This window comes from Merops nubicus, unplaced genomic scaffold (assembly GCF_000691845.1).
Source record: "Merops nubicus isolate BGI_N331 unplaced genomic scaffold, ASM69184v1 scaffold18966, whole genome shotgun sequence".
NCBI lineage: Eukaryota > Metazoa > Chordata > Aves > Coraciiformes > Meropidae > Merops > Merops nubicus.
The window spans coordinates 7,090-19,659 of record NW_008615823.1 but is presented as its reverse complement, the minus strand read 5'-3'; the positions used below and the strand labels follow the sequence as shown (position 1 = coordinate 19,659).

At 42.1% G+C, this 12,570-nt stretch overlaps 1 protein-coding gene across 1 annotated transcript in view; it reads right to left on the bottom strand.

Moving 5' to 3' along the window:
* Window positions 1-12,570, bottom strand: part of GANC (glucosidase, alpha; neutral C) — a gene marked incomplete at its 5' end in the record, with an annotated part of 24,116 nt that overhangs the window by 5,373 nt on the left and 6,173 nt on the right. The window contains 11 exons of the mRNA XM_008942660.1: window positions 1,549-1,613; window positions 3,277-3,520; window positions 4,002-4,103; window positions 5,095-5,191; window positions 5,587-5,730; window positions 6,597-6,676; window positions 6,906-7,032; window positions 8,206-8,441; window positions 9,473-9,608; window positions 10,477-10,657; window positions 11,226-11,322. Of these exons, the coding sequence (XP_008940908.1) occupies window positions 1,549-1,613; window positions 3,277-3,520; window positions 4,002-4,103; window positions 5,095-5,191; window positions 5,587-5,730; window positions 6,597-6,676; window positions 6,906-7,032; window positions 8,206-8,441; window positions 9,473-9,608; window positions 10,477-10,657; window positions 11,226-11,322 (1,509 nt within the window). The remainder of the gene's footprint in view (window positions 1-1,548; window positions 1,614-3,276; window positions 3,521-4,001; window positions 4,104-5,094; window positions 5,192-5,586; window positions 5,731-6,596; window positions 6,677-6,905; window positions 7,033-8,205; window positions 8,442-9,472; window positions 9,609-10,476; window positions 10,658-11,225; window positions 11,323-12,570) is intronic.

Sequence of the window (12,570 nt, the reverse complement as noted above, 5' to 3'; positions counted from 1 at the left end):
AAAAAAAAATAAACTTAAAAAATCTTTTTAAACTTATTGAACTTAGAGATGGTTCTTCTTAACTCAAAAAAACCCCACCATTAATGTATACAGACTTTACAGTTTGATAAACTTCTTCCTTCCTTGCCCACTGGTGATGCAAGCTGAACTCTAGAGTCCTCTGAAATGCTCTGCTTCACCACACCTGGCTTTGCTGCCAAGTCCTGCCTACCTTGGTCAGGCTTCTGCATGAGAAGTGAATCTCCCTTCATTTGAAAGAAAGACATTAGTGAGTACTCTTGAGCCCAAAGGTAACAAAAACCACAATGAAATGCAACATTCAGAGCACCGGTGCCCCAGAAAGCCAGTCACATCCTGGTCCTGCCTACCTTGGTCAGGCTTCTGCATGAGAAGTGAATCTCCCTTCATTTGAAAGAAAGACATTAGTGAGTACTCTTGAGCCCAGAGGTAACAAAAACCACACTGAAATGCAACATTGAGTGCACCCGTGCCCCAGAAAGCCAGTCACATCCTGGGCTGCATCAAACAAAGTGTGGCCAGCAGGCTGAGGGAGGTGATTCTCCCCCTCTACCCTGTGCTGGTCAAACCCTCCCTGGAGTGCTGTGTCCAGCTCTGGAGTCCCCAGTGTAAGAATAACAAGGACCTGCTTGAACAGGTCCAGAGGAGGGCCACGAAGATGATTGGGGGCTGGAATCCCCTATGAGGACAGGCTGGGAGAGCTGGGCTTGTTCAGCCTGCAGAAGAGAAGGCTCTGGGGAGACATATAGTGGCCTTTCAGTACTTAAAGGGAGGCCCCTTATAAGTACAGGAAAGATGGGAGGGACTTTTTCAAGGGCATGTAGTGGAAGGACAGGGGGGGAATGGGTTCAGACTGGAAGAGGGGAGATTTAAATTAAAAATTAGGAAGTTCTTCACTATGAGGGTGGTGAGACATTGGAGCAGGTTGCCCAGGGAAGTTGTGGATCACTAGATGTTCAAGAGCAGGCTGGATGGGGCCTTGTGCAACCTGGTCGAGTGGGAGGTGCCCCTGCCCATGGCAGGAGGGTTGGAACTAGATGATTTTTAAGGTCTCTTCCAACCTAAACCATCCTGATTCCCCTCCCATTCTCTCTTCCCATGTAGGCTGAATGTGCTTTACAGACACACACTCATGTCTTAACTCCTCAGAACAATGACTTTAGCAGCCAGCCATATCAGAGTAAAAAACAACCAGCTTTGGATGGTAACTGTTTGCTACTGTCATTTCTGAAGCAGACTGTGGTCTTAGCTGCTGCAGTGAACTTTAAAGTTTCAGGTCAAACCCAACCATGTACTTTCAAAGTGACTTGTGAGAGTGAACCAGGTTTCTTTATCTCATATGACCTCCTATTTTCAAAGTCCTGTTAAAGTGCCAGGTCCTTTAAAGAGGTCTCAAGTTCTATATTTAGTTACATGGTAATTTTTTAAAGTCTTGGGTGGACTTTTCATGTTTTATTTTTGCCATGTGACACTTTATCACCTCAAAAATATTTAACTCAAATTCCAGAGAATGATAAGACACTTGCTTACCCAGCATGTACTCATTTTCCACACCGAAAGTTTCTATTTTCCCTGGAAACTCTATCCAGAGAGCCCTGCAGAAAGAGAGAATGGGATTCAGTTAGTTCCTCCTCTCCTACCAGCCTGTTCAAGGCCTTCTTCTGGCATTTTTCAGGCTCCATTTTCTCCTGCTGTTTACAAGGTACCAGCTATCAAGAACTGAAGATAGGGCAAGGTCCTCTTCTGTGCCTTAAAAGTACCCTGACGACAGTTCTCAGTACAACACGGGTTAAGACTCTCCGATACACCTATGGTGTGGCTTCCTACAGCCTCACTTTCTTCTCTCCTGCCTTCTTCCTTACAAACTTGCACCACATACACCTTCCTTCCAGCAAAGGAGAGATGGATAAGCCTTTCTGTTGCAGCTTGCCAGCAATGCTGACACCTGAGGAGCTAGTCCCTGCAGCACAATCCTTCCTGTTCTCACCAGCTCACTGCTGCTTTTATAGCATGTATCTTCCTGATCACGACCAAAAAACCTGCTCCAGAACTTCATTTTCAGTCTTTCTCAAAAAAAGGGAAGTGCAACAACCATCTGGTTACAGAACAGGAGTTGTATATTTAAAGTCTGAGAGATTATGACAATAACAGCTTGGTCAGAGACAGGGTCTGAGTTTTCTTCAGAAAAATCCTCTCTCACCTGCTCACTCACAGGCATCCACTTGTTCCCTGCAGCCCTGCTCTTCATGTGCTTGCTAATAAGGCACTTTTTCAACTCTGCTTGTCTCTGAGTAAAAAATACCACACTTCCTCTAGTTCTGTACCTACTGTAGCAAATTTAACAAAATCAAAGTTTTATTTAATATAAACATGCCCACAGGCAATGCTCATGGCCACATTTCATCAAAGATAGAAACTGGCTGTGTCAATGCCTAAAACAGGGGCACCTACACATGTGCAGACAGACGCTCACACTATGCAAATCAGCTTCCAAACTCAAACCACTCAACCCTTGTCAAAAAGACCTTTTTGTTTCTAAAGCTTAGGAGATGTGTTGTATTTGTGTAACAGTAAGGAAAGGTAAATGCCATCCACAAGGACAGTTCTGGGCAATCTAAAAGATACACCAGTACCAGGGACACTAAAGACATTAATCTTTTGCTGAAAAGATTATTGCATTCAGTTTTGCTAAGGTACTTTCTTAGAGGTTAGAGAAAAGCAGAACAGACATTTATTTCCTAACTCCGTATCTCTTCTAGATGACTAGATTCTCTACTAAAAGAAAAATGATAAGAAACACTGCAGAGATAAAGGATCAAATTATCAACATGAAATAAGCTTTTGTAACAGTAAGAATTCATCAGTAACAAATATTTTCCTCAGGGGCAAAATAGCCTTTATGTTTTTAGGTCAGCAATTTCAGAGTCTGTTACCCACTGTTTAAAGTGTAGGCTGGAATACTACATAATGTTCTTTATCATGATGAGACATCTGGAGTCCACAGTACTTTAAAAACCTGTTTAAGGACTGTGCAGTGTTTATTGAATTGTGTGTTCCAGGTGTAACTTGGAAAACAAATAACAAACATAAAATTTCCTTCTACCAAAGCGTGCAGAATGCATGAAAACAGAACTTAATACTTTTTTTTTTATAATATTTAACTAAGCAATCAGAAAAGCAAGAGCTGGTTAATTTAACTGCTCTGCTCCAAGCAGCTGCCTGAGGCTGAGCACTGCAGCTGCTGGGTGTTGCTCTCACCTCATGACGGGCTCGGCGGCGGCGTGCGCGCGGTAGAAGAGCGAGTAGAGGTAGGGCAGGAGGACGTAGCGCTCTCGCACGGCCGCCCTGATGAGCTGGCTGCTCTCCTCCCCAAAGAGCCACGGTTCTCGCCGCTTGCTCTCCATGTTAGAGTGCCCTCTGAAGAAGGGCTGGTAGGCTCCAGCCTGATACCAGCGTACGAGTAACTCTGGTTCCGGATCTCCAATAAACCCTCCCACATCAGCTAGATAATGCGCGGACAAATAAAAATACAGTTTGGGAAATGATTCTGAAAAAGGTGAAGTTCTCCTCTAACAAACATTCCCAGTGTATAAAGCCATGCATTTAACAGCCTGCTCGCACTTCTGTTGGGCAGCTGCTTGTCCAAGTAAGAGTGGGAAACCAGTATAACAACAGAAATCGGAGGAGAGCTTTTGGAGGCTGAGTGAGTCCCTTCCCCAGTGACAGAGGATTGTGACAATGATGCTGCAGACCACCTGAGGACCACTGCTCCAGAAGGGACATAAACACTGCATAAGAGTTAGTGGAGAAATGATGGTGAGAGCCCAGGTATCGGCTTCTGAGACTGGACTAATTTGTGACACTGCCTGGAAATGCACTGGACTGTTGAGCTTTCCACCACTGGTGTTGAAATCTATCTTGGGATACAAGCTTGGTGGCATCAGTGATTTATGGATCATGAGCAGCTCCAGCTAACACCTTACCTCCACAGAATGAAATCCCTGCCATGCTGATGGTGAGAAGCATTGGAATGGATATTTTCAAGTAACTCCACTCTGCCGTGTTGTCTCCAGTCCACACTGCCCCTGGAAATACCCAGTTTCAGCATTACACAGGGAAACTGGACATATGCTTCAGTTTATTCTTGCAGTTAAGGAAAGAAGACAAGAAGGGTCATGAACTACAGATGAACTGCTGTTCACTGCAACTTTTTTTTCTTTATGCATGCATGCTCCTAAAGTATGCAGTAAAAACTATCAGTCTCTACAAGCATCTGAAAGAGGGTTGTAGACAGGTGGGTGCTGGTCTCTTCTCCCAAGTAACAAGTGATAGGACATGAGGAAACAAGCTCAAGTTGCACCAGAGGAGGTTTCAGTTGGATATTAGGAAAAAATGCTTCCCTAAAAGGGTTGGAAAGCCCTGGAAGAGGCTGCCCAGGGCAGTGGTGGAGTCACCACCCCTGGAGGGATTTAAAAGATGTGTAGCTCATAGAATCATAGAATGCTTTGCGTTGGAAGGGACCTCAAAAGGTCATCTAGTCCACCACCCTTGCAGTGAGCAGGGACATCCCCAACAATATCAGATTACTCAGAGTCCCAACAAGCCTGACCTTGAATGTCTCCAGGGATGGGGCCTCCACCACCTCTCTGGACAACCTTTTCCTGTGTTTCACCACCCTTGCCATAAAGAACTTCCTAATGTCTAATCTAAATCTACCCTGCTCCAGTTTAAAACCATTGCCCCACAACCTATAGATGTGGTGCTGAGGGACATGGTTTACTGGTGACCAGGCAGTGCTGTGTTCATGGTTGGACTTGATGATCTTAAAGGTCTTCTCCAACCAAAATGACTCTATGAAAAACAGGTCTTGGTTTGTCACAGGAAACAGATTGTTATTCTGCCTTTAACTTCCACACACTTTACCAGCCTCTCCTGATGTTGTTCATCACTTGCACTCTTATGAGCTCACCATGTCAGTATTTCTAAGATAGTTTCTGTCCTCTCTAGACTTAACTACTTACACCAAACTTAACAGAGCAAAGCAGCATGGAAGGCATCCAGTCTGTCCTTACTTACCATACCTCTGTGATCCAGCAAAGAAAGATCGTGTGAGGACAAATGGTCTCTCTTTTCCTGAAGAACGTCTGATGAGTCCTTCTGCAGTTGCCATTTGCTGAAAATTAGGAATATAAGAGTCAGGGAAACAAATTCTATAATTAGGTTATTTGTTATAAGCCTTTTAAGCCCTTCCAAGGCAGGAGAATTAACAACTCTGTACCTACAAATAATACATATTATTAAAGCAACACTTTCTTACTAGAATATACTTGAACAATAAAAAAATATTACTATTGTGTAGTCCCAGGCAATGTCTTTACATTGTTATGGTAGAAGGGCATGGATGTTGTCACATGTTCTTGTGACCAATCACAAAGTTTACTTTAAATACAGCAATACCCAGCACAGCAGTTTCAGTCCTTGATGGAGGTGACAGAATACCTGGTACTGTGTATATCACCACATTAGACAATGACAGTAGCTGCTGGTTTGTGTCTGCAGGTGCTCTACCTGGTAGAACCCGTAGAGGTTGTGCACCTCCCGATGCTCCCAGCTGTTGTAGTGCACAGCATCCTTCTGCATTGTCAGTTCTGCCCCTTTGAAGACTGAGGGCTCGTTCATGTCATTCCACACAAAGAGGATGTTGGTGGATCCCTACGACACAGGGTTGCAAACAGGATGTAGCAGAGCCATTGATGTGACCTACTGTGTTTATCTCTAGCCAGACCAGCCTGAGGTAGGAGTAGCAAGACATGGTAGTTATACTCCTGTGGTTGTTTGAAAGCTGCCAGTCATTCATCTAACCTCTCTTGGTGGCCCTTCTGGTCAGTGTGGCAGCCTACAAGCCTGCTTAATTTTTGCAATTCTTACAAAACTCAGGAGGTACTTGCTGTTCCTGCCTTCTGGTGAGGGAAAGGAGGCAAGGAAAACAGAAGTATTAAACAGCCATGAGGAAAAATTCTGCGAAGGCCAGAAGAGAAAACCTGGAGAGGAAAAGCAGCTTGGGAAATGTCTACTACACATGTCTACTTGGGAGTTGTTTCAAAAACCCTACTGCAAAGCAGAACTTTGAGGTGGAGGGGGTGGAACTGGAGGTGTCCAGCAGTGTTCACTGATACACTTCTAGCACTAGACAGGGGTGCTGTGAGGAAGGTCACAGCAAAGTGACCATGAGCTATGAGAGAGCACTCCTACATCAGTCCTTGTGTGCTACCATGGTAGTAAAATCTGGAATTGCAGCAGCTGTGTTAGATTACAGGTTTCTAAAATGCAGTTTGTCCATCCTACTGCTGCAGTTCAGTGAGCAGGTTCACTGCTGGCATATGAGTTCCAGCTTCCTTAGTGTAGATAAGTCCACAGAGAAAATCCTTCTGTAGTACTTCAGCTTATCAAGAAAATTTCCTCTATGCTATAGCACAGCTACAAAAGCCACCAATTTACTTAGCCAGTAGTCTATCTTCCCTCTTTTCCCTATTTTCAGGCTTTCTGGGATATGTAGATCAGAGCAAATAAATACACACCTTGTATGTTTTGAAGGCAAACTGATCTCCATACCATTTCCGCACTTCAGGATTGGTGAAATCCAGGTAACAAGAGGAACCTGTGCATGGGGGAGATCCCAATTATTTACTTGATTTTAAGAGCAAGCATGCATTGCCTTTGCACCTATACAACAGCCTAAGGCCCAGATGCTTTCCACGTGGGCAGCAATAATGTAGTCACTGTAGTTTCTGAGTAAAAAGCTCAAGAGAAAATTCCCAATTAAACTATTCTACAAGATTTTTAAAATAAACAGCTTCAAATGTAGAGACAGAGAGTTTTTTTTTTACCTGGCCAACAGATGCCCTCAAAATCTTGCCCATTTCTGTCTTTCACAAAATATCCCTTTTCTTTTGCCTGTGAATACAGGGTGTACATGGGATCAACCTTAATGTGGGGATCTACAATGACGACAAGCTGCCAGGGTAAGAAAATAAAAAGCATCATTAGCATCAACTGTACTGAATAAAATAGTGAGAGTTCACTTTTTAGAAAAGGCAGATAATGATTTCACTTCAGGTCAAGGAGAGACCTTTGTCACCAACTTGAGAAAGCAGTTACCAGCTCTTGTATATACTGTGCTATACTTACGTATAACAGCTGAATTCACAAGGAGGGCATGAATTCATGCTTATCTCTCTGAAATAATGGCCAACTCCATTGCTTCAGATAAAATCAAGTACCCCAACCCCTAAAAACATTGCTTAATTCACTGCTGCACTCTGTGAATGGGAAAATAACTGATTTCCATGTTCGTGTCCCTGCTTAAAATTATTTGCCTTAAGACCTTTAAATGTATCTTAGATTTCACAGCATACAACAGCAACAGACAGCTTTCTAAGGTTTTTAAATGTCCACATATTGTATTTTACTGTTACCTTCTGCTGCCATTAACTGCCTAGCTGTAAAGCTGAGAAAGTCCTTTAGCTCCAGCTAAAAGATTATAAAACTCAAATGCTATTTCAACAGTCCCCCATTCATTGATTTTTGGCAAAGATTGCATTAAGCAATTCCACAACTTTTAGATATTAACTGTATACGTTTTAATACCTCCATAATTCCAAGGAAAGTATTTTAGCTGTAAAAGCAGAAATAAAGAGTAACTAAGCTAACAGACTGCACATCATAGCAGAACTTCACCAGAAGCAGAAAACGTTTAGTTTGTGGCAATCAATTGTATCAACATAAATGACAAATACCAAGTAATATAAGAAAATAAAAGGTATTATTAATCGAAAGAAAAGCTGAAGCAAGGATAGTAACCACCAGTGGTGAAAGCTCATGTTAATTAGAAAAATTTTCTACTGTGCCCTTCAAGGACAGCACTGGGCTGCCTCTGTAAGATGGAGCTTCACATGTGTCAAACTTAGCTTTATGGTCAGGGTACAGAACAAACAATGAAATAATAAAATGGCACAGCAACGAGGAGCTGAATTAAAGAAGATGGCTTGTGCACCAGATCACAACACAGACTAATCTACTCTGTTGGAGGTAGACTGCTTTCAGTACCTGAAGTACCTTGGTTAAAGCCAGAAGGGGTAGCTTCACACGACAAAGAAATATTTTCTCTCTTCCTGCTGTATTATTTACCTTGCGTTTTTTCTTCCTGAGATGTTCTTGCATCTTTCTGGGGTTTTGGAATTTCTTTTTGTCCCAAGTAAAATACCTCTTGCCATCTGTGTGCTCTATGTCCAGCCATATCACGTCATAAGGAATGTCATGTTCATCAAAACCATCATCCACTGCCTTGACATCTTGCTCATCCTCGTAATTCCACCGGCACTGATGGTAGCCCAGAGAAAAAAGGGGAGGCAGGGCTTGAGTGCCTAGGAAGAGTGGATGAATGAAGGTCACGTTGCTAATACCCTTCAGGGTTTTATCTAGAGACTCTGGAAAAGTTAACATGATCAACATGCATCTGTCTGCAGCTAGGGAATGCTGGCCTTGGTTGAGTGTAGAGCAGGTTCTTCATGCCAAAGTGACTGAACTCTTGGAATAACAAACATTGCAACGAGCTCAACAGCCAAAAACAGCAGAGGGCTGTAATGATAGCACAAGAGTAAGAAGGAACTTCATGTTCCATGATGCTGAAATGTTATTCCAGTAATCAATATATTATTTTTCTTTTATTTTTTCTAATGTAAAAATGTTCTAGATTATCTTAACTGTTATTAATGCAAACAGCTAAATAGATTTTAATCAGTAGAATGTAATTCCTGTGACTACTTGAACCAGAGTAGTGCAAATATGCCCACAGCTGCTGCAGTAAAAGGAGAACCATGAAACTGCAATTGTTAGGAATTTTTTTTTTAATTAGAAAATTATGAAAATTAGAAAATTTGCCTTATGTATGCATAAGGAAAAAAGGAGCCGGGAAACTTTTTTAGCATCTTCCTGAGCCTCTTGCTTCTTTCCTTTCCCATTATACGTATGTCATCTCTGCTCCCCTCCTAATGTGTCACCCTGGGCAGACACCTATCTTATTCTTTACTCTCCAGGATACCTTCTCCATAACTTTAGTCTTTTCTTATTACAAGGCATGCTGTTTTGGTGACAACTGGCGGTTCTAGCCCCCACTGTCTCTTCTCTTTGTCTAAAGGAGCAATTTCAGACAGGAGTAATTACACTGGCTCATTAGGGCCAAATCTGCCCAGCTGCAGATGCTAGAGAAAACAAGGATGGAGATCTGTCTCCACAAAGCACCAGCCCTTGCTCTCCAAAGTGCAGTTTGGGAACAACGGGCACTCCTGCACACAATGGGCTAGGTAAATATTAACCCACTCTTGGGCACAGCATGTTCCTCAGGGAACCTCCCAGGTAAATGTGCCATGCTGACTGCAGATATGTGAGCTCATACCTGTCAGTGCTGCAAACTGCTTGAAGGTGTCAAACAGGAAGGCATCGATGATGCCGCTCTCTGACATCCAGCGCACGTCGGTCAGAGGCACTGCTCTCTGCTTAGCAGCCTCTGCAGCAGCTCTGGATGGCACCTGCTTTGAAGGAAACCAAGGTAAAACTGAATCTCTCTCTCTCTCTCAAACTTTTGTTCAATGAAGGAGCAAAGATGGAAACCCACTAACACATACCTGGCAGGTATTAGGAATGTACACTGAATGTTTCTTATATATCCTTCACAAATCCTTCACCTTGCATACTGCTTATACAAAGTAGAGTAACAGCTGATGAGGAAAAATGGGGGATGAGGGGCAAAGTAATTAAAGCTTTTCTGTAATTAGACTGCATTTTCTGCAGGATAGTAAAAGTTATAACTATATCATAAGGAAAAAAGGAAATTCATAATTTTAACCATGCAATATAGTGCTGGATTAAAGAAAAGGTTTTTTTTCTCATGGTTTCAATTTTAGTAGAATTCATATGTTTGTGTTTCAAGAGTTGAGCGAGTTAATTTCCTGAACATTTAACGTTTCTTGAAGGTCAAGTACATTCCACAGAAGAAGGAATATGCTAAGCAGAAATGTGTGGCCATTCCAAGAATTTAAAAACTCAGAAAAATTTCTCAGATCCAAGAGATTGTCAAGATTTTTGTCCACCTTTTTTTCTGCCTGCTGCATCCACCAGTGTAGATTTTTTTCTGCTCTAAAATTATATATTTTCTCTATGCTTTCTCCTGTAGACCTGTTAAGATACAAGTTCTATAACTTGGTTCTTGAAAGGAGTAATTTCCTTGCTCTTTTCAGTAGTTAACACACAAACTTAGCAGTAGATAAGACAGGAGGAAGAGATGGATAACTCTTCATCAGGGAGCAAAAGATAAATCTCCAGTAATGTTATGTCCTGTTGGCCCTGCCTTGGAGCATTTTCTTGCGTTATTAAATGCTGTGGCACGTGAGCAACTCTCACCTCAGCTACTGCCTTTGTACTGATATCCACCAGCGTTTCTGAAGAGTTCAGCCAGAAGATCCCTGAAGTTCTGTTAGGCTTGTGTGCCAAGAGAAGGGGCACTGAACCATAAATGCCTATTTTGTCATGGATCTTGTGGCCAAAGATGTCCAAATTATAAAGGCGGTAGGCGTCACCATCGCTAGGACAAACAAAGAGATGAGCTTGTTACAGGTAAGCATCCTGCACCAGGCCAGTTTTAGCTCTACTGCCATCCCACTAAACTCAGTGACCACTCAGTGAACAGCCTGTGTTATGGTCTCTTGTTCAGCATCCAGAGCTGAAATGTGGACAGCCTAGATTACTGCTGCTTTGCTTTGGTCCTTGTTATCTGAATCAAACACTTCTGCTGCCAGGGAGACTACTGTTCATTTGCTCAAAGTCCTCACTTGCGAATTCTGAACTCTCCTGTCATCCCATGGAGTTGCTCTTAGAAGAGTTCTGCTTAAACATGACCAACCCTATGATTCAGAAAAAAACCCACATGGAAAATTGAGATAGAACAGAAGGAGTAATTGATGAAATTTTACAGTGGAAAGGGAAAGCAGAACAACTTACCCCACGTGGACAGGGGCTGTGTCGTTAAACTAAAATATCCTCTACATAATATACATATCTGAAGCTCTTGTCTGCATTAAATTATTAAGACAATGTTTTAGCTCTCCTCTGCAAAAATGGTACTGTTCTCACTATCAGTCTGTCACCTTCACCTCGTGTTTTTGAGAAGAAGTGCTTCTGTGTGTTCTGGTATTCCATAAACATGCTCAAACCCATGTAAAGAGAAGTCCATGCCTACAGAACTAGGACCTGTGGGAAAAACATTAAAAGAGGAGACCACAGAGTTAATTCTCTTAGCTGAAAACAACAGAGCAGAACAACCTAACTGGAAAAAAATATTAAAAAGCAGGTTTTAATAATTAGTATTTCCATGTTACCTTCAACTTCACTTGCATTATTACTTTTGTAAATAGAGGTCATGCTCTAAACAGATTTTATTGTATTTATTCTAATTTTGATCTGGTTAAGAACCTAAAATTAATCACTTTAATAGAAAAAAATACATGCACTAGTGGGTTACTTCTCTGTTCTGTAGTGAAACTGCTTAAAATTATCTCCTATTTCTATACCAGTGCCCACAAACCAAGTTTTGCAGCATGGTGGCCCAGCAGAGTGACCCTTAGAGGCAGAGCTGCCTGTTTTCTACTGCTCCTCAGCCTCAGCCAGGGGAGCAGCAGGCACAAGAGCCTCTGCCAGTGGTATCAGCTTGTCACACTACTGAATACAGAGCAACTTGTGGCTGGTAGACTGACAAGCTGTGGCTTCAGAGCCAGAACCTGACCATATGGACTTTACTCCTCCAACACAGAGAAACAGAAAAACATAATGCTGGCCTAATACATCAGATACAGCATGAACAACAAAGGCAACAGCTTTCCTGCCCCTCTGTGTCTTGACTGTGAGCTGAAGAAGCTCCTGTGTCCAAAAGGAAGCTCCTTCAGACTTCCCCTCACCCTGTTGCTGCTGCTGGGTAATGCTGGTTGCTATAAAAGTCTGCATCATAGTGGTAATGGACAAAGCTAACCAACTCAGTTTAGGTAGAATACAACTGCACAGACAGCAGAGGATCATAAATGTTGGTAATTAATAATTTAAATAGTATTTGAGCTACTGGCCTACGTGTTTCTACAACCACCTTCTTATCTCTTCAGACTGCCTGGTTTTTCCTTTTGTAGTCCCCCATTTAAAAAGAGTTTGTGACAATTATTAATGCTTAGATATCATGATTTCTGATATGTTGTGAGAATAAACTAAAAGTGAAATTAGTGTCATGCACTGATAATAAAAAAGAAAAAAAAAAGAAAAAGAAAAGGAAATAATGCATTATATACCAGTCAGCCAATGCAGATAGGGTTATGCTCTGTTAGAAATCACAGTGAGCTGATGAGATGGGTCATATTCAACGTGTTCCCTCCTGAACAAAAATCTAATTAATATTTCCAGTACTTCTGTCAAATTTGTTACCCAGCATTGATATCTGATAGGCAAGTGATAAGC